Raw genomic sequence first — 21584 nt, 5'->3', positions numbered from 1 at the left:
AAGGTTAGATACGAATGAAACATTAGTCTAAATGAAAAAAAAACACAATTCAACATTAAGCCATATAATTCTAGTAAAAAGTGGTGTAAAATTGGTTAAACATATTGTGGCAGTGAGTGCTAAAGAAACAGAAGTAAAATTAGAGCTAAACCTCAACTAAAAATTGATATATGTATAAGCAGCAACCGTTTAATAAACTAACAACCATATATGTCACAAAACTACCAAATAATATAACTTAGGGTTAATAAGGTTAATTACACTATATTCTCACAAATTTTATACTTATTTAAAGGCCATTCTTATCACTTAAAACCAGTGATGTTTCCATATAATTTTCGTACTATGACCATACAATCTTAAATTTCTATTATAAATAGCTTAAAAGTTAATTTGGTGCTGGTATATTCAGTCCTTAAGCCAGGGATGGTACTTTATTGACTCCCGGCTTCGATCTCCATAGTCATAAAGTAATTCTTGGCCCCTTTTAATGTTTTCTTTGGCAAGCAATACCAACCTAAAACGTTAGTTCTTTAATTGAAGACACTTCTAATAATTTTAACGACAGGGCCAATTTACAAGAGAATAATAATAAATCAATGATATGAAATGAACAGTATTAAAGCAAAAAATAATGGTTATAAAAAATTTCAGTCTTTGAGTGCCTTATTTAAGTATGAATTTAAATGAATTATCTACGAAAGGGTCAAGATCAAGTTCATTAAATGCTCGTCATTCTGTATGATGATAGGAGTAAAGAAACTGTAATTAGCATGATCAAAAATACCAGGATTCTGATATTTATTATTGAATTGAATGATAGAATAGAATTAGTAAATTCGAACAAGTTCTGCTACTTACTTTAAGACTATCGATATTAAATATAACTTTTATTACCTTAATCTGAAAATTCTAGAAAATTTCCATGTCAAGGCATGAAAGCTAGGGAACGAAGAAATGCTTATTGATAGACATCAATTACATACGATTCAATATGAAACTAACAATCCGCTTTAAGACTGTCACTGAGACCAATCGCAAGCAACAATCTGTCAAATGTCTTTGGAAAGTGAGTGTAAATAAACTCAACTATCGTTCTCAAAGTCGTCCAACAACTACTGCTCATACTTAGGCAAATTAGTTACGGTAGATTAATCCTCAGAAAAATGGTGTTGTTGATGTACAATTATAGGCCCTGAAAGCTCTTGGGCAAAAAGGATGTCAAAAAATTGTATGCTTACACCCCTGTACAGGGTGTCCCATTTTGGGTACTTATAATAGAAAATCCGAATTAAGGTAATCTCCTAAGCAATACTTATAGTATTGGTACCGGAGATGACGCCCATAATTTCAATCAAAAATAAAAATAACAAAACATATACTCTCTTAAGCTTAAAAAAAACAAAAAAAAAACCTATCCAACACAATTTAAATGTTTAAAAATAGTTATACATAGTCCCAATTAACAAGGAATAATTTTAATCTTTTTACAAACAAATTGTACGATTTTAAATTCTTTAGTTCTGATGGTAATCTGTTATAAACCTGTGTAGCTGCAGCCAGTGGGCTTTTCAGTGCCTTATCTGTTCTAGCATTGTCCAAACGTATATTTGAACAATTCCTCAAATTATGATTATGAATTTCATTAACATACTTTATTTCTGTATTGGATTTATATTTAAGATTTATTATCTTATATATTAATTTACATTGTTCCAAATTTAATAAATATACTATTGGTTGAACAGATAAGGACTGATAAAGGATCTTTGTTGGCGTCAAATAATCAATATTAAATAAAATTTTTAAGGTTTTTCTTTGCAGAGTTTCTATTTTAATCAAATTTGTGTTATAACATGTTCCCCATACTGGTATTTGATATCTGACCACTGAAAGAAAGAACGCATAATAAATTTTATACCTAGCATTGTCAGTTAAGAAATATTTACATTTATTAAGTGCTCCGATCAATGATATTATTTTGCTATTAATGTGTTTAATATGTTCATTCCAACTTAGTTGCTCATCCAAAAAGAGTCCTAAATATTTTATGCTATCAACTTTTTCTAAACTTTCATTATTAATTTTTATATCTATATCTGTTATTACTTTATTTTTTTGTTTAAACAATATATATTTTGTTTTGTTTGTATTAATTTTTAGGTTATTTTGTAGCAACCACTCATGATAAATTTTTAAATCATTATTGGCCAAATTTGCGGTTTCTTCTGATGTTTTTCCAGTATAAAGAAGCACTGTGTCATCTGCGAAAGTATAATACTGTCCACTTAAACCCACTAGGCGGCGCAAGCTTAGAACAAACAATGTATAGAGCAGCGGCCCCAAAACCGAGCCCTGGGGCACTCCACAATTGTTTAATGCTATGTCACTTTTGCAAGTATCTACACATACATATTGCTTTCTATTTTCTAGATATGTTCTAATTAAATTAAGCACAGTACCCCTAAATCCCATTTGTTCAAGCTTACTAATTAAGATGTTATGACTAACAACATCAAATGACTTCCGAAGATCGATAAAAATCGCAATTACCATATTTCCTTGATCTAGTTTTTGTGAAATGAAATTGGTTAGGTCAAAAGTAGCACTAAGTGTACTACTGTTAGCTAGAAATCCATACTGAAACAAATCATACTTTACAAATCTTTCAATAAAAGAGAGCATTCTTTTTTTTATTAGTTTTTCTATTATTTTTGAAAATATGCTAAGTAATGAAATAGGTCTATAGTTATTTTTTGAAGATTTTTGCCCCGACTTATAAATTGGATAAATTTTGGAAATTTTCAACTCTTCAGGAAATTCACCAGTAATAAAAACTTGATTTATTAGTTTAGCCAATATGGGAATTATGTGCTCTTTAACACTAACCAGATCATGCACTGAGACATTGTCATGCCCAGGAGAAGCATTTCTTTTAAGGTGCAACAACGTATCATTAATTTCATTTTCATTTGTTGGACTTAAAAATAGACTTTGATTATTTACTATTTCGTTAAACACAATATTTCCATTGACATTATTTTTTTCCGTTTCAACTTCCTTAACTATTTCTAAGCCTATTTGAGAAAAATACACATTCAACGAATTTGCAATTTCTACACGGTCTGTAATTAAATTTCCATCAATTTCCAGTTCAGATGTAGCTTCTTTATTTGGAGTATTTTTTATAAATGAGTTTATAATTTTCCATTGCTTTATTGAATTATTACCTGCTTCTAACCATTTATTTTTAAAATACATGTTTTTTAAAGTTTTAATCTTGTTGTTTACTGAATTTTTAAGTTTTTGAAAGGTTTGTTTAAGATTTATGTTATTAGAATCCTTTTTGTAAGCCATATAAGCTTTATCTCTTATCTTAACCAATTGCAAAAGTTCGGGAGTAACCCAATTATTATTTTGATGGCATTTAATCGTTTTAGTGTACTGAGCAGCAGTTTTTGATTTATCAATAAGGTTAATTAAGTCTGAAAATGAATTTATTGTATAATCTTGATTATCAAAATTACTAATAAAATTAGTTTTATATTTCTCATTGCTAACTCCTTTATGTTGAATGTGAATCTTTATATTATTCTGTTTTATTTTAATTTTTACATTAATTGATAATTTTCTATGATCTGAGAGAAGATTATCATGTACCCTAACATTACATCTAAAATTTAATGATGAGGAACATATTACATGATCAATAAGTGTTTGTGTTGTATTAGTTATCCTAGTAGCATTTTCCCTATTTATTTTATTTGCTATTACCAATCCATTCAATAAAATTAAATCTTTATAATTTTTTGTTGCATAGTGAGAAGATTCGAGTAAATCAACATTCATGTCTCCTACAATAATATGATTAGATGAATATTTATTTATTATTTGTTCAAATTCTTTTAGAAAATCGTTAGTTTGGTATTGTGGAGGTCTATATATAATACTAATTTTAAGATCTTTGTTACCCACAGCAATACAAATCCAATTACACACTTTACTACTGTCACTCTTTTCAATCAGGGTGTACTTTATAGTTTTTTTTAAATAAATAGCTACTCCCCCTCCCCTTGTTTCCCTACAAGAATGTATTGATGAATATCCATCAATTTCATAATGTGGAGTTTCATTTGAATACAACCATGTTTCACTTAACAATAAAATATCACTTGTCACTGAACACCTCAAATCATCAATTTTATTACGCACACTTTGGATGTTCATGTATTCAATGTTAATACTATTGTCTTCGTTAATTAGTTTTTTAAATCACATTCATCTTCGATCAATTTAATGCTGCTGTTATCAGTTTTACGCATCAAAATACTTCCACCTTGGCTAACCCACAAATACTTATAACCATTAGAATTTTTAAATTGTTTCGCCTTTTTAAACAGTTCAAAGTTTTGTTTTGTGAGGTCATGATTTATATATATAGGTTCCGGCTGATTAACTTGTCCAATTATTTTATCAGTCGTTACAGTTGTGTTTTTTTTATTCATCATCCATTCTTTTTTTTGCTCTGGATCATCAAAAACAACTTTAATTGGTAACGAACTTCTCTCTTGCTTGGTACTTCCTAATCTATAGGCTTTCTGGACTTTATTATGAGGGAATTTTAGTACATTAGCAATTTTCTTGACAATCTCAGCGACATTTTCATTATTTTTAAAGGGAACTCCATGTATAACAACATTATTCTTTAATTCATGTTGCTCTCTTTTATTCAACTGCCTCTTTATGATATAGATTTCTTTTTTAAGTTCTGCATTGATATTAACCTGCTCTTCATATTTATCAAATAGCTTGTTAAATTTAATTTCCATTTCTGAGAGCTTAGCCATTACATTGGCTATTGTATATGTGTCTTTAGACTCTGTAGCATCTCTGGACGGGTTTGAACATTTATTACATTTCCATAAGGAATTAGATCGCTCCACCTTCTTGAAAGCCGTTTTACTTAGCTTTAAACACTCTCTGTGTGACCATTTTTCACAATGGTCACAACAGAGAGCTTCATCGTTGTCTCCCACGTTCTTACGGCAAAGATCACAATCGTCTGATGAAGAAGGCATATCGAACCAAAAAACCAAATATACCGCACTAGAGTCAACTAAAATAAATACCTTGAAATCCAAAAACCACTGCACTACAGTTCAATATTCTACAGGTATGCGATGCGACGAGACGGCCAAAAAATTCCCATGTATTGTTATAATTATTGTAGATATGTACGTATATCAGTATATCGGAATACAATGGGAATCCATTGACTATCTTTAATGTTTTAATTACTTGAAACTTAGAAGCTAGACCTGAATTTCAAGTTAACTATTCACTAGAACAAACTTTACAAATACTGTATAACAAAAATTACTTATATAGGTCAATTTGATCTCAGTAAAACTTAGCAAAAAAGAGAATAACTACGGGACGCGTGTATATTAAACTTCTGTTTCATTTAGACTTAACGGAATATCTCCGTTATTTTTAGAAATAGAGAGTTGCGGTTTTCGTGTGCTACTTTTCTGTAAAACTAAAGATGCCGTCAACAAAATTTTCATAGCCCTTTTAGTTTTTAAGATACAGGGTATTTTTGAAAATTTTGCATTTTGGGACCCCCATCGTATCTCCGTTATTTTTAAAGTTTTTGTAAAAGTAAAAGTTCCTTCTTATAGATTTTTTCCGTAGAATCCAGTGGTGTAGATATATATTTTTTTTGATTAATAGTTTCTTTGTTATAACCCCAAACTTATGGTTTTTTTAAACGGAACACCCTGTATATTTATAGTTCATAATATTGGCCTTTTTTTACCTTTTTAAAAATATATAACAGTATTGACTTATTTTATAAATAACAATTTTCTAAATTGAAATGATCAAATTCATAATTTAATGGGAGACAGACAATGGCTATTTATAACAAGAAACAAAAAAATTACAAATAAATAAATGTCAACTATCTCAGAGTTTTGATTGAGTTTATGCTCCAAAACCCATTTATTTTCGTTATTTGTGAATTTTGTCAAAAAATTGGCAGCATTTGAAAATTATGAAAAATATGATATGCTTGTATGTTTTATACAAAGAAATGAAAATGCTGAAGAAGCTCTCATACGATATTAAACGTCACTTATGAGACACTCGTGTATCAATTTATTTCACCTTTTTCTCATCAATGGTTTGAATAGAACAAGATGAAAAAAATGGTGGATAATTTGAGAGGTTTTCATAGATCAACTAAATTAACGTGAAACCTTAACCCTGATAAGTTCTTATCGTGAACTTCCAGAAATACGAGGTGGAGTTTCTCCTGCAGCAACAGTGGTACGATCCACGGTTACGATACTCGAACCAGAGCGAGTACAATTATTTGAACGCGATTCATCATCATGACGACATCTGGCTTCCGGATACGTATTTCATTATGCACGGCGATTTTAAGGATCCACTGATACCCGTCCACTTTAGCTTGAGGATATACCGGAATGGAAGCGTCAATTATTTGATGCGGTAAGTGACTGATTTCAAAAAAAAAGGTCCAGGAACTGCGTACGTTGATCCTGATGTAGACACTATCACAGGAAAATTTTGTGCCAGATAAAAATAAATAATAAAGTGAGTATTGTATTAGATTTCTAGACTGTATGGCAACAGAGTGTCATCACAGAAATCTGTAAAAAGATCCACTAACATTTACAGATTCCTATAATAACAGTTCTATTTATTATATCACAGATGACAACGGGGTGTCGTCACTGGTATCTCTGAGAAATCCGATACGATGTTTCTCATAACAGTTTCCTGTAATAGGAGTATTGTCGTTGCAGTAATAAAATGACATAAATACGCATAAATCAAATAAGCAATTAAAAGTTTAACCAAAATGAATGAAAAAATTACAATTTTTTTATTTAGGTCCATAGTGCAACAAACTTTTTTAGAGGCATTGAAAGAGTATGGATTTTTTGCCTGACGTGAAAAAAAAATTATTGAAAATACACTTAGCTGATGTAAAGCAATCCTTAATACCAATAAAAACTTTGGCAGACGTAAAGAAAAAAAATTATAGCTCACAAGTTAAACAATAATGCAGTTTTTAAAACGATTCAATTAATAGAGAGCAGTGGCTGACGTGAAGAAATATTTACTGCTTTAAAGTCAAATGTGTCCAAAAGAAATAGCGAGAGTGTACATCACAGCTGACGGAATAAAAAATCATTAAAACTGGCAACAATATCGCCGATGTTATTTTTATTATTAATTCTAGGGCCACAGTGCAACAAATGTTGCTAGTAGTGGATCTCCTAAGAACGGTTCAAGAATTAATTTTAAAAAATACAACGGGAACACAGTGCAACAAATGTTTCTTATGTCTAATCATTTTGATGGCCTTCAAACATTTGTTGCACTGTGAACTTGAACCTGTGAACCAAAAATGTCATTTTATATTTTCTTTTAATTATTTCTAAGCTCATACTGCAATAAATGTTTTATGTTTTTATTTATTGTAAAATAATTTATTATTTATTTTGTCCAGGCAGTTGGAAATGATTAAAATTGCCTTTTTATTATTTCCCCGGTATGTCACGTCATATTGCGGGAAGGAGCTTAAGTTCCGACAACAGTATCACGTGACTATTGATTTATTAATAGATAACTGATCACGTGACATATAAGAGAATTGGCTTTGGTTTATTTATTACGTGTAAAAGAGAATAAACAACAATCCTAAAATTCATTAAAATATTTCATTCTAATTTTTCTACGTCAGACAAATTTCCATCTTGAGTTTATTTAAGTAGATTGATGGAGAGTTTGCAAATTTTTTTTATTGCTCTACGTCGGCCAACCTTTTTATTAAATAATAATTGTGGGTTTTCTGCGTAATTAAATAAAGTGCGACAGAAAGCCATGATTTCATGATACACGAGTGTCTCATAAGTGACGTTTAATGACGTATAAAGTTAGAAGCCGTTATATAACTACCTACTAATTTCTAATGTTGTAATTTTATGCTCGTTAGATATCCAGAGAGAAGCCAACCGTTTTTTGGTATATTTGCTCGTTTAAAGGACAATTTACTTGAGCACGGATCTTTTGTTCAGCCGCATCCTAAAGCATACAATAAAGAAAATAGGGAAAATGAGAAAAATAAATAGAAGTTTTAGGTTATATAGAAGCGACACCCTCGAGCTCATGCTCGTAAAAGAAATTGGAGTGCCAAAAACTGACGCACAACGGATCTTAAAAAAATATAAATATTATCCATACAAATTTAACATAGTTCAACATTTACAGCCTGGCGATGCCGAGCGCCGGACGCTATTTTGCCAATGGTATTTGCAGCAAATTCATGCCAACAACTTATTTGGCAGACTCGTTATCTGGTCTGATGAATGCTTTTTTTCAAGTGCAGGCATTTTTAACCGATATAATACTCGAAACTGGCATGCAGAAAATAGACATTTAATATTTGAAAGTGCACAACAAGGACGCTTTGGGGCTGGAGTGTCTTGTTTTATTTTGGGAAAACAAAATAGTATACCGAATTTTTGAAGGGGATCTTACAGCACGTAGGGACCTAAGCATACTTGAGGAAGTTGTTCCAGAACTTCTGGAAAATATCCCTTTAGCCCAATATAACACTGTCTACCTACAATAAGATGGTGCCCCAAATCATAACTCTGGGCTATTAAGGGCATTTCTTGAAAATAACTTTGCTCAAAGATGGATAGGTACCAACGGACCTGCTAGATGACCTCCACGGTCCCCCCGATCTCTCGATTTTAGATTTTGTCAAACCGTCATCATCCCTTGTTAAAACAACATACCGTTGTTCCTGTGTCGACCTGGAAATAGACCATGTGCGAAATCGAGCCAAGGAACGCAGCCCTTCACTACTCGATTGCAGTGGCGAAGCGTACGAGTAGACAAGGTAGACACTGTCTACCCAAAATTATCCAGTTATTTATTATTAATTTATCACGTAATTGTTGAATTAAAATTTAAAGAAAAAATTAACACAGAACGTAGCCTCTCCTTACTATTATTAAATAGTTATTTAATATTTATTATATTAAATCTAAACATGATTAATCCAAAGGCGCGCCCCGCCTGGAGCACCAATTAAAATAAAAATGCAGGGTTGACACCCAATAAATGTATACGAGCCTCAGGAAGACACATTGATATTTGTCTTCCGAAATTTGGAGCATCTAATCGAACCAAATACACATCAAGCAGGTGACAGAGGTCCTGCCGCAATAGTATTCAGCCTATTACGTCTGCAAAATTTACTCGCGGGAAAGACATTCGAGTTTTTGTCTATCGAAGTCGACCAGCTATTTTATTATGCTGTTGAGGGTTATTCTTTATGGACACGCTTGATCTGGTCGGCCGCAATACATCTTCAGTTTTGTTTTGATGAATCTGCATTTGGCATTTGGTACGGACGCGTGCTATAGTAATTTAATAATTAGTATTTTTATTTTTGGGTGTATAGAAAAGGTTTTTTTAGTTGTTATTTATTAACGACTGTTCGATATTGGCAATTGTATTTTAGTTGTTCTTTTATTTGTCTTTAATTAATTTTAAAATAATGGATATTATGGATTTATAAGTTATGGTTATACCTATGTTGTGTTTTTTAAGTTGTATTTATTTTTATCTATCTATCTTTTTATGCTATAAAAAATAGTAGTAATAATTTTTTTCTTTTTTATATCACTACATAATTTTTTTATTTGAGTTATTATTTCATGCGCCTTCATTCTCTATTTCATTAAATTGAATAATATTGAATACACATTTCTTTCTAATTAACGATTTTTATTGTTTGTCTACCCGAAAAAAAAATTCACGCTTCGCCACTGCTCGATTGCAATTTTTTATACATTTATTTTCTAATTAATAAGAACTTGTACTAGATATACTAATTAATAAGATCTTGTACTAGATATAGTCATCACTATCAGGGTCGACACTAGGATAACGTGTCTTTTGATTTCAAATTGTTGGAATCAAAAGACATTGTTGTCAATTAATGCACTATAATTGTCCTGCCTATGTTAAAAGCTTCTCTACTAGTAATTATAATTGCTCCACAAATTAAGATTGTAAAATCTTAATAGTTCAAGTCGAATGGAAGCTTTGTAAAATTGGACGTTATTGCAACATTTATTAAGTGCAATGAAGCTCTATAAGGGTATATTGAGTTTATGGGCGCAAACAGTTTAACCATAATAGATTTTTTAGTTTTTTTTTCTTCTTTTGATCCTATTTGTGTACAGCGACATTGTAAGTTTTATGAGGGTATATACAAGATCAAGTGTATAAAAGACAATGCAATAATCTCATAGAACTTCAAGACGCAATTTATTTAGCATTTCAAAATCTGAGAAGGAGACAAATAATTATTTTGAATGCTATTCAAAGGGTTACAAAGATGTGCCAATTTTGTATCAGAGAAGATGGTGGTCATTTTGAACATCTCTTGTAAAAATGTTGTTTTGTTATATGGTTGTTTTCTTATAGTGTTTATTAAATTTATATATTTGTTTTTTATGTACTTTTATTACAAAAAAAATAAGAATGATGCAATTCCCCATTCGTCGTTATTAATTTGTAACTTTTTATTTGTCTATTATTGTTATTCATGGCCTACTATTAAATTAAGCATTTAATTTAGAAAATTGTTAGTTATGTGCGTATTTTTGAACAGGTAAAAAAAAGGCCAATTTTATAAACTATAAATATATAGGGTGTTCCACTTAAAAAAACCTAAGTTTGGGTTATAACTTAAAAACTATGAATTAAAAAAAATATATATCTACTTGTCTACACCACTAGATTCTACGGAAAAAAGTGAGTAAACTATAAGAATGAGTTTCTACTTTTACAAAAATTTTAAAAATAACGCAGATACGATGGGGGTCCCATAAAACAAACATTTTAAAAATGACCTGTATCTTAAAAAACAAAAAGGACTATGAAAATTTTGTTAACAGCATCTTTAGTTTTACGAAAAAGTAGCAGTGTCGCGAAAACCGCAACACTCTATCTCTAAAAATAACGGAGATATTCCGCAAAAGTACCCAAAATGGGACATCCTGTACTTCGTATAATTGGGAATTGTCTCTTCATCTTTTTTATAAATTGTTGAAAAAAAAGGAGCAAACAAATTAACTATATCTTGACCACTTTCAGCAATCTATCATTGAGCTGCATACTATTGGAAACCTTCTTTGATCTTCATAAACTAGTTACAAGTTTTCAAAAGTTATTTGAATTTTGTGCTACATCTTGACTCATTTTAGCAATGTAGGATTTATAGCAATTATCACTTACAACCTAAAGTCTATTGAAAATACAATCTTACCATTGCCTTTTTAGTTCAATGTTATTTTATTTTAACTTACCTTGGTAAACCATCCACAAGTATGGTTTTTGTGTAAAGATTACTGCTAGTTCTTGAATGGTTTACTAATCTGCCTAGTTTCCCTGTTTCTTGTGTTGCATCAATACTGTTAAAAAGAAATGTTGAATGTTTAAATGAAATTGTATAATTTTAGCTAAATACATTAAATTATGGACATGTGAGACAAAAATTCGTCTGAGTCTATTTATAATTTAACTAATTATTTGTGATCAGTCCATTACCGCATGTTAATTGTTGGGTACCACAAAGATGAAATTTCAATTTTCAATAGTGCCTTATTAATATTCTATTTAAAATAAGAATCTATGTATGAGCTGGTGGTGAGAAATAGAGTCACATTGGTACTAAAATCTAATTTGGGTTTATAACTCTTTAGAGCTTATATCAGATTATATTTTAAATTCTAAATTGTCCTAAAAAATTTGATTTTGTTTCAATGTAATTAAATGTAAATAACTTTAAATCATTTCTCCATATTTCCAAAGGCACTGAAATATTTATATATTTTTACATTACAAGCATCTCTGTCTCTTGTTTGATACCCATGGACACTCAAATAAATCAGAAAATAGTCACACATTTTCTTATTGTATAGCAGGTTTTCAAAGATAAATAAAGATAGGGAAGTTAAATTTTAGCCGTAATTCTTCTAACTATAAGTGAATAAGTAATTTTTTTTCCATATTTGAGTAGGGTCAATTGGGGTAAATGTAAACTGGGATAATTGGAGACACATCTAAAATAAGAAACACAACGACATTTAGATTTCAAATTTGGCGCGAAGCTCACTATTCGAGTCGTGCCGACGTCGGGCGCACTCTGTTTCCCTCGTAATTTTACTCCTGTTTGTGCTCTTCTTGCATTAGTTGGCTGATGCAATTTGATGTGTTTGGTGGTTTTACGTTGAATTTCAGCACTGAAGTTTTCGAATGCGAATCATCGAGGTAAGTTAGATATTTCATTTGGACATTGTTTGTTATACTATTGTGTCTATTTTACGCCTAAATGATTCAGTTTAATCCACTTAAACAATTCAGTGTTTACATTTCCCCCTAATTAATTTGTTCTTGGGGGAAATGTATACACACTTTTGGGGTAATTGTAAACATAATAAAATTAGTGTCTCGCCGATAATTTATGTAAAATAAGTAATTTATTTATCTTGTTGCAGTGTAAAGATGCCTCGTACTTATGTAAGGAAAAAAGAAGCACCTTCTTATACAACTGAAGATGTTGCGAATGCCGTTGCAGATGTCCAAAATAAAAATAAAACGTATCGTCAAGCAGAAACGTTCTATGGTGGTCCCAGATCAGTTATTTACCAAAGGATAGGAGGAAGAAAGACTCCATTAAATGTGACAAAGGGTGAACGTTCCCAAGTTTTATCCTCAGATATCGAAAATGAAATAGTGAAATGTTTATTGGCACGTACTGCGATGGGTCTACCATGTGACAAAGCAGAACTTAGACAATTGGTTGGAGAGTATGTTAATGCAAAAGGTTTAAGAACACCATTTAAAAATGGAGTACCGGGAGAAGGCTGGTACTACTCATTCATGAGAAGACATCCTGAACTCTCTCTTAAGAAACCTTAAGAAGGATGCTAGAAAACCTGAGATCGTCTACAATTTTTTTGATGACCTGAAAAGAATCATTGATGAAAATAATTTAGATGATAAAGGAAGCTTTATTTTTAGTGCTGACGAGTCAGGTTTTAATAATGAACCCTATCGTATTAGGGCAATTGGAGAGAAAGGAAGAGCCCTGTGCCGGATATCTGGAAGCTCTGAAAGAGAGTCGACGACAGTCTTAGGATGTGTTTCTGCCGATGGAAAAGCACTTCCACCGCTTATCGTATTCAAGGGAGCTGGAGTTCAGGCTCGTTGGACTTCCAATTGCGCCTATCCAGGAACTCTATGTGTGGCCTCCACTAACGGATGGATGGAGGAGCCGCAATTTTTCCAGTGGTTTACGACAGGGTTTATACCTCACATTAAAGATTTAAGAATTTCCCAAAACCTTCTAGATCAAGCAGCTCTACTGTTGTATGATGGTCACAGCAGTCATATGAGCGTCAGAATTATTGAAGAGGCAATGCACAACAATATTATTTTGATAAAGTTTCCAAGCCATCTTACGGATAAGCTTCTGCCTTTGGACTAGTGTTGTGAGCAATGGAACGTTCCCGTTTATTCTCGAAGAACGTTCACGACTTTTTTCGTGACGTTTAGTCTGAAGAGCACGAATGAGCATGAATCCGAACGTTCCCCAAAAATGTGAACGTTCTACTACCAAATCTGGGGCTAAAATTAATACCATTGAAGATGATTCTTCTGAGTCTGACGAGTCTAAATTTGATTTAACGGAAATTCTGAGTGACTTAAAATCAAGCGAGCGCGAGGAGGGAGAGGATAGTTCGGAGGAGAGTTCCTAAATAGGTTGTTTAAAGTTTAACTTAATAAATAGAACATAAATAAACACAAACATTTTTAATTTCAGATATTTTCCTAATATGTTTCCTTTGCATTTTTTTCATTTATGCTCGTATGTGCTGAAAATTCTCGGTCGTGCTCGAGGAACGTTCTCGAAAAATAAATTCTCGAGCATTTTACAACACTACTTCGGACCCTTAAAGGTGAACTGGAATAAACAATTGGTGAAGTTTGGTAAGGAACAAATGGGACGAGGGTGTGGACGGCTAACTAAGGAAAAATTTACCGAATTACTTGGCATTACTTGGAAAGAGTCTATGGTTTCTAGCAATATTATATCTGGATTTAAAAATACTGGCGTATACCCAGTTGATCGAAACAAATTCCCACAAAATGAATTTACACCAGAAGACTTGGCCAAATACGAAGTTGCCCTCAAAGCTCCGAAATCTGTAACATCCGATGCTATTATTATCCAACCAGTATCCTCTAAATCAACTGTTGTTGCAATTTCTGAATCAAACCCACGTCTACCCACGGTCGACGATCAAATGCCTTCAACTTCATCATGTTGTAGTCAACAGCATTCAGTGTCATCAGCTGAAAGCCAAACCAAGCTGACTAGCAAAAATTATTAGTGGCATCTACCCATAGTCCACAACTATCGACGTCATCGTCTATTAGTAAATCGACAGAAATTACCAACATTTTCTTGCCACTCAGCCGCCGTGAAGATATTGTTGAAGAGAAAAAACAAGTCATACCGAGATTAAAGCAACAAAGATATGGAGAGGTATTAACAACCAACCAAGTCTTGGAAAGACTAAAAGAAGCAGAAGAGAAGAAGAAAAAAAAGGCTAATCCGGAAACGGACAACAAAAAGTTGAGAATTGTTGAGAAAGAATTTGTTGTTGAGCCGAAATTGAAAAAAATGAGAAGTGAACCAGTTGCAGAGTCGGCAAGTTCTCATGGAGAAATAAGTCTAGGTGATACTGATGATGAAATAGATTGGGCAGAACCGGAAAAACAAGATATAGAGCGTAAAACAGTCGAGAGTTCAGATTTGTCCACAGGGAAATTTATTCTTGTGCAGTTCAAAGGTAGAAAGAGAAATTAACGGAAATCAAAGTGACTGGTCTTAAATCCTTGGATGCATCAAAAATGCTTTTCAACATTGTTGAAACTGATGTCAGTTATATAACCTTGAATCAAATCATTGGTGTGCTTCCCGATCCTGGCATTCAAATGAAGGGAGAGAGAATACTATACAACTTTCCAGCAATAGTTCCTGTTTATGATCAAAACTAATTTTTTATACCTATAATATTATTATAATTACATACTTAGAATAAATTTCTTTTATTAGCGTTCTCAAAAATAGTTTAGTTTTAGTTAAAAAAAAACAGAACTGTTGGAAAATATTTACTTTTATCTCGATTTTTCATTTATATTGCAAGCAAAACCTTTAAATACTGTTCGTCCTGTTTAGTGTTCTGTATAGTCTTAAGTGTGTCTCAATGTTACGTATAATGTTAATAATATCGAATGTGTTCCCACTATGGTAACCTTCTGGGCTAAACTGACAAGTGAGTACATTCCATTCGTTCACCTTTGACTATAGCGCACACAACACATTTCAGTTAGCACTGATGATGGCTCATACGCCGAAAGCGCTCTGCTAAGCTTTTAAAATAAAAATTGCTCTGAATAATCTGATTTGATTGATTTGTATTGTCCTTCGAGCAACACAGCCACTTCCCTCTTCCAAAACCTTTAAGGTCACATTATTTTGGAGTAAATGTAAACACTTTATATAGTTCGTTTACATTTGCCACAGGTTTTTTTCTGGTAGAGTAAATGTGTCAAGAGATGCTTGTTTACAATTACCCCTAAAGAGTAGGGGCAAATGTAAACGGACAAGCATGTTGAATATATTTTTTTTATCTAAATGTGACTTGTAATTACAGAAAACCACTAGTAATTATCAAAGAAGATACTATGAGCTATGTGACTGCTAATTTACATATATAACATAATTCGTGATGTCCACAAAAATCGTTTAGCAAATCAAAACATTAAATATCGTCCACAATTACCCCAATTGACCCTATTAGAAAATCAAATAATTAACTAGTTATGAATTTATCACAACAATATAGATTTGACTCAAATTACATTATGATGATCAACTATAACAATGAGATATCCATCATCAGACAAAAATCTTACCATTATTTAATTGAAAAGTAATTTGAATTTCATTACTTAATATGATCAAGTCCCTTTTCAGAACAGGCAGGTATAAAAATAAAGAGGGTTTTATTTATGACTAAATGATACAGTACTTGGGTACCTCTTTTGATGACTTCTTAGATATAATACTTTGTTGACAAAATTTGTTGTTTTTGTGACCCACATTTTTGTTATGATTCTTGCCATATCAATTGGATGTGGTCTATAGACAATTAAAACGATGGTTTTAAGTTTTACTATTGCCAACAACTATATTGTTTTTTTCAAATTTCAAATTAAAGACATACAAAGCAAGTTTGTAAATATACTAAATTTGCTCTTTAATAGACATAGACTTTTTCTAACTACTGTGATAACTGAAAGTTTTTTGATTTAGTTTTAATTTATGGATTTCGTGACAATCTAATACACTCCTCCTACTATCTGGAAAACATATTAATGTTAATCCTTACATCTTCTGTAATTGATTAACCTTCTAACTATTAACTATTCTAACTCCTTTGTTCAAATGTTCCCATTATGACATATTTTTTATGAGCCTGGTGTCATTTAACCATCAAGGGATTCTTACTAATTTTGCAAGAAAAGGGTATTATATTACCTCAATTTCTTATTCTCATTATCCCTATACTTTTTTATATCTCCTTATGATTGTAAAAATATTAATAAACAAGTTAGTTAGGTTTAGTAAAAGTGTAACAATTGGCAAAGCACTGACTTGTATCTAAATTCACTAATATATTTTGTGGTTTCCTGTTAATGGATTGCATAGTCTATTTGAAGGAGAGTCGTTTAATGAGTAACTGAAAGTATTCTGGTCATCGTCTACTAAATTTATTTAATAACCATCAATCCTACATGTTTCGGACATAGAACATGTCCATCATCCAGGATACTATAGAAGAACCAAGGGAACTTATAAGATATAGATTGAAACTAAACTTTAAGGTGTTAAATTAAAAAAGGTATTAAAATTATTTACACAATTAAAGGGTTCTATAAAACTTATATCGGGTGGTGCGTCGCCGAGCGGAACATAGGAAATCCCATGTAAATTTTAACGGGGGTCAATTATTGGCTTCCCTGTACATTTTACAGATAAAACGTAAGATAACTTTTTGAAGAGACCAATCTGGCAAACCCTTGTGCAAAGTTTCAAAAAATTTTAATAAGAGAATCTTCAATTATTCAATTAAATGTAATTGCAAAATTAGCAAATTTTTGGTTCAGGTAAAACCAAACGGGCACCAGTAAAATGAATATTGTCACTGACATAAGGAAAAGTGTCAATAAATCAGTCGATATTTGAAAACACAAGTATGAATTATTCAATCGACGAAAATATAGCCATAATTAAGTGGCATTATGTGGGAAACAGTTTTAGAGCAGTATCTGAAATGTTTTCAGTTTATTTCCCCACCAAGTCCATTCCGTAAAAAAAAAAACATTTCTTGTATTCGGCTGTACATCAGATTCGACAAAGTCTTATAACAAATTGTTTGCTGGTGGCTGGTGGTGTCTGGTTTTACCTGAACCAAAAATTTGGTAATTTTGCAATTACATTTAATTGAATAATTCAATATTCGCTTATTAAATTTTTTTGAAACTTTGCACGAGGGTTTGCGAGATTGGTCTCTTCAAAAAGTTATCTTACATTTTATCTGTAAAATGTACAAGGAAGCTGGCAGGGAAATTGACCCCCTTAAAATTTACATAGGATTTCCTATGTTCCGCTCAGTGACGCACCACCCAGTATGTCTAGTGCCTCAGGCAAGGTTAAAATGAATAAAAATAAACAAAAATGACATCTACAATAATGATAAAATGCTTAATTAATTAACAAATAAATGGGCATTGGAGGCATAAAACTTACATTAAAATACATGTGAATAGGACAAAACTTACCTAGGGTTTACTAAAACTTAAAACTGCATATTTTTTTACAATTGCTTGTGAGTTTTTTTCTTGCTTACCTAGACATAAGTTTGACAGAACCCCTTAATTGTGTAGGTAATTTTAATACCTTTTGTAATTTAACACCTTAAAAATTAGTTTTTTTACCTCCCTATTACTTATTTTTTCTAAATTAAGATATCATTTATCTATTTAAATGCCATGTCTTTTTCAGACACAATGTAGGCATGTTCCAAAAAAGAATGGATGACCACCGAAATGAATGGTTCATTAAATTCTGCGAAATAGTTACGCAAAGACCGTTACTTATGTTGCTGGATGGACATATAAGTCATTTGGATGCTGCAACAATTCAGCGTGCTATTAGGGAGAATATAGTTTTATTAAAACTACCTCCTCATATGACAGATGTCTTACAACCATTGGACAGAAACTGTTTTGGGCCCTTAAAGCTTAAATGGAATGAAGCTCTAATTATTTGGCAAAGAACTAATAGAAATAAATTAAGTAAGTCTGAATTCTGTAACTTGCTTTGTTCAGTATGGGAAGAGGGTATAACAAAAAACAATGTTATATTGGGTTTTAATTCAAGTGGAATTTTTCCTTGCAACAGAGCTAAATATCCCGTGGCAAATAAAGATAAACTAGCTGGATATCAGAACCTAAATCCAAGAGAGAAACCTTATAGTATTGTAGGACACTTACCAACTGAACAAAACATATTAGAGGAAGCAAGAAAAAAGCAACCTGGTAATCAAGAAAACATTGTAGTTGAGAAAGATATTTTAGAAAGAGAAGGTAGCAGTGATGAACAAGCTGACGAAACAAATAAAGAAATCCAAATGAAAAACAGAGAAAGTGCAATTCAAGAACCTCAAGCAGGTTGCAGTTCAATGAATGTTGAATTAAAAGTTTCGAATGAAAAGACAACAGATTCTAAAAGAGAAGTTTCTTTTCAAGAAATATTGCTTGGTCGCTTTTCACTTACAAAGGGATTGGAAACAAAGAAACATAGAAAAATAGATATGACTGGTTGTGTCATAACAGAGGGGGAATTATTATATAGAAAAAACTGAAGTAAAAAACAAGAATAAAAACGTAGTTAGAAAAAGTAGTGGAAGAAAAGGTAAAAATGTGGCAAAATCAAAGATTAATAATAGAAAAAAATATTCCAGAGTCCAGTTCAAGTGAATCAGAAGTAAGCAGTACATTCAGTTTAAGGGATAGTAATGATCATTATGACCCTTTTAGTGATGACGAGTTAGAAGTAAATAGTGACACACGAGAAAAAAAAGAGAACCTCTATTCAGCTGGAGAATTCGTTCTTGTCAAATATTTGGGTGGAAAAACTAAACAACATATTTATAAATATGTTTCAATCATATAAAAGATTACTGATCAAAATGAGTTTGAAGTAATGACTTTAAAGTTGGTGGATGATAATAAAAAAAGATTAAAGACAGTTGAAAATGACGTTAATGCGATAAATGAAGAAGATATTGTTATGAAACTGCCTCTTCCACAGCTAGTTCTTACTGGTTACAGGAACTAGGGTGCATTATATTTTTCCCAACCAAGTTGTGTATGAAAATTAAGAAAGCCAATTAAGTGCTTAAAAAAACTAGCTAAAATGTATGTTTTCTTACCAAAGAACTTTGTTATTGAGTTAGTTAAATGTGTTATTTAATGTAAGAATTACACATTATTCATTTGTTTTTAATATTTATTAAAATGTTTCGCTATTTTGCTTTAAAATATAAAAAAAATAAAAGTTTGATTCTCATTAAAAAAAAAAATTATACCTATTGTCTTTTTTTTACCCCATAATGTCTGGAATGGTCGTAGTTAATAATACAAAATAAACCGTGTCTTATATTTAACCTGAGGTGTCTTGTATTTACCCAAATTCAAAGGTAAAAATGAGACACTTATTTTAGTAAAAATAAAATAGATATATGCATATTAACATATAAATTATTATTGTTGTATTAAAGTGATACCTAGATGATTTATTTTATGAAATATATATGTTGAAAAGAAGAAAAATAGCATCAGAAATTCAAAAGTTGTAAAATCCATCTCATTTTTGTCACCCTTGGATCTTTGATAGCATCCCTGATGATTGACATATTCCATATCCGAAACTTGTTGAATTTATTGTTGTTAAATAAATTTAGAGCAGGATGACTGGAATACTTTCAGTTACCCATTGAACTTTTAACTTCACTGCAAGAATGGACTTCTTTTTCAACTAGTAAATTTTAGTTCTTATTATTTTAAAATAAATAAAAGCCCTAAAGATTTTAAAACTTAAAACTTGAGTCCAAATCCATTTGACTGAAGAGCAAGAGCAAAAACCGTACTTACCAAAATGTTTGATCATTATATTTAAAATAGTACATATAACAGCCAGTAGTTTCATCTTCAGCATATTGCTTTTCCCTGCAGTTTGCTTCTGTTAAACTGATAAAGTCTCCACTGTATTCGACAACGAAAGATCCCTTTTCAAAGTTTTTTGTGGCAAACACTGCCCTTCCTTTCCCTTTAGTAAAACGACACTAAAATACAGACATATATTACATAAAAATGCATACTATGAACACTAGATTACCTCCAGTCCGTCTTCCACCTCATTTCTTATTAGCTCTTCTAAAGTCCTTTGCTGTTCCCTGAGCACTTGCTTCTTTGTTTTTCTAATTGATTTTCGGACAGCAAAGAAATCTGTTACCTTATGACTGACTTGAGGTGTGCGAATGGGTTTTGCCACAGCTAAAATGAAGAACCCAATAATTAGTGTGGTTGATCTTAACAACTTTACATTTTTGCACTTAAGTCTTAGTTAAACAAATAGTTTTATTATTAGTACTTACAAGTTATGGCAAATATGGCTTTATTCAGGACAAAGGTATGTTACAAAGGATTTTAGGCCTCTACAGGTTGCTTTGTCTTTACTTACCCTTTACCATTGTTTACACTAATCGATTTTATGTCAACAGGAAACAAACTACCGGGAAAACTTTATCTGTTTAATGAAAAAACGAAACTTGCAGCTTTTTATTCAAAATTTTAATTTCTCCATGGATAATCCACTAATCAGGTAACTCGCTGTTTGTAAACACAACAGATGACGCGTTGTGAGCAAGCGAAGCGAAGCACAAGCACATTACGTTGACATTGACGTTTTTGACACTGTTGACGGCTTGCAACGTTGGCAAAAAGAGACGCTTTTTAGTTTGTAAGTTTTAAATATTGAAAATATCCGAAATTTAGAGCTGGGCAAATAAGTGTAATAAGTAATTTGCTGATTAAGCAATTAACGACAAAACGATTTTGAGATTTTTGTTGGTGTGTTTAGGAAGCTTACCTTTTAAATGAAAAACAAAAAAATTGTTGGATGAATTGTTATTTAACAACAAAAATTTATGTTGTATATGGACAACGATTTTCCTATGGGATGGGATGGATTTTTTGCTGAATAATTATAAAGAAGTCTGAAGTGGGTCACATACCTATATTGGGAAAAAGGAAATTTAAATTGCTCG

General features: G+C 31.6%; 1 protein-coding gene across 1 annotated transcript; it reads right to left on the bottom strand.

The window, feature by feature from the left end:
• Nucleotides 1-173: 173 nt before the first annotated feature.
• On the bottom strand, nucleotides 174-21184 carry LOC126749230 (N-lysine methyltransferase KMT5A-A-like). Its single transcript, XM_050458929.1, has 5 exons — nucleotides 20999-21184; nucleotides 20654-20811; nucleotides 20410-20600; nucleotides 11424-11528; nucleotides 174-517 (listed from the first exon to the last, which is right to left on the bottom strand). Exons 1-5 carry the CDS (start codon nucleotides 21006-21008, stop codon nucleotides 409-411), a joined length of 573 nt encoding a protein of 190 aa, XP_050314886.1. The 5' UTR covers nucleotides 21009-21184; the 3' UTR covers nucleotides 174-408.
• Nucleotides 21185-21584: the final 400 nt, after the last annotated feature.

This window comes from Anthonomus grandis, chromosome 2 (genome assembly GCF_022605725.1).
Source record: "Anthonomus grandis grandis chromosome 2, icAntGran1.3, whole genome shotgun sequence".
Classification (NCBI taxonomy): Eukaryota; Metazoa; Arthropoda; class Insecta; order Coleoptera; family Curculionidae; genus Anthonomus; species Anthonomus grandis.
Note: the sequence above shows the minus strand (reverse complement) of the source record. Positions and strands in the feature narration are given on the sequence as shown.

Excerpts from the sequence above, each read along its gene's own strand:
- LOC126749230 (XM_050458929.1), bottom strand. Across the intron at positions 11,529-20,409 it reads TATAATGATCAAACATTTTG|TATTGATGCAACACAAGAAA; the intron begins GTAAGTACGGTT and ends TCTTTTTAACAG. Across the intron at positions 518-11,423 it reads CTTGTGGATGGTTTACCAAG|GTTGGTATTGCTTGCCAAAG; the intron begins GTAAGTTAAAAT and ends CTAACGTTTTAG.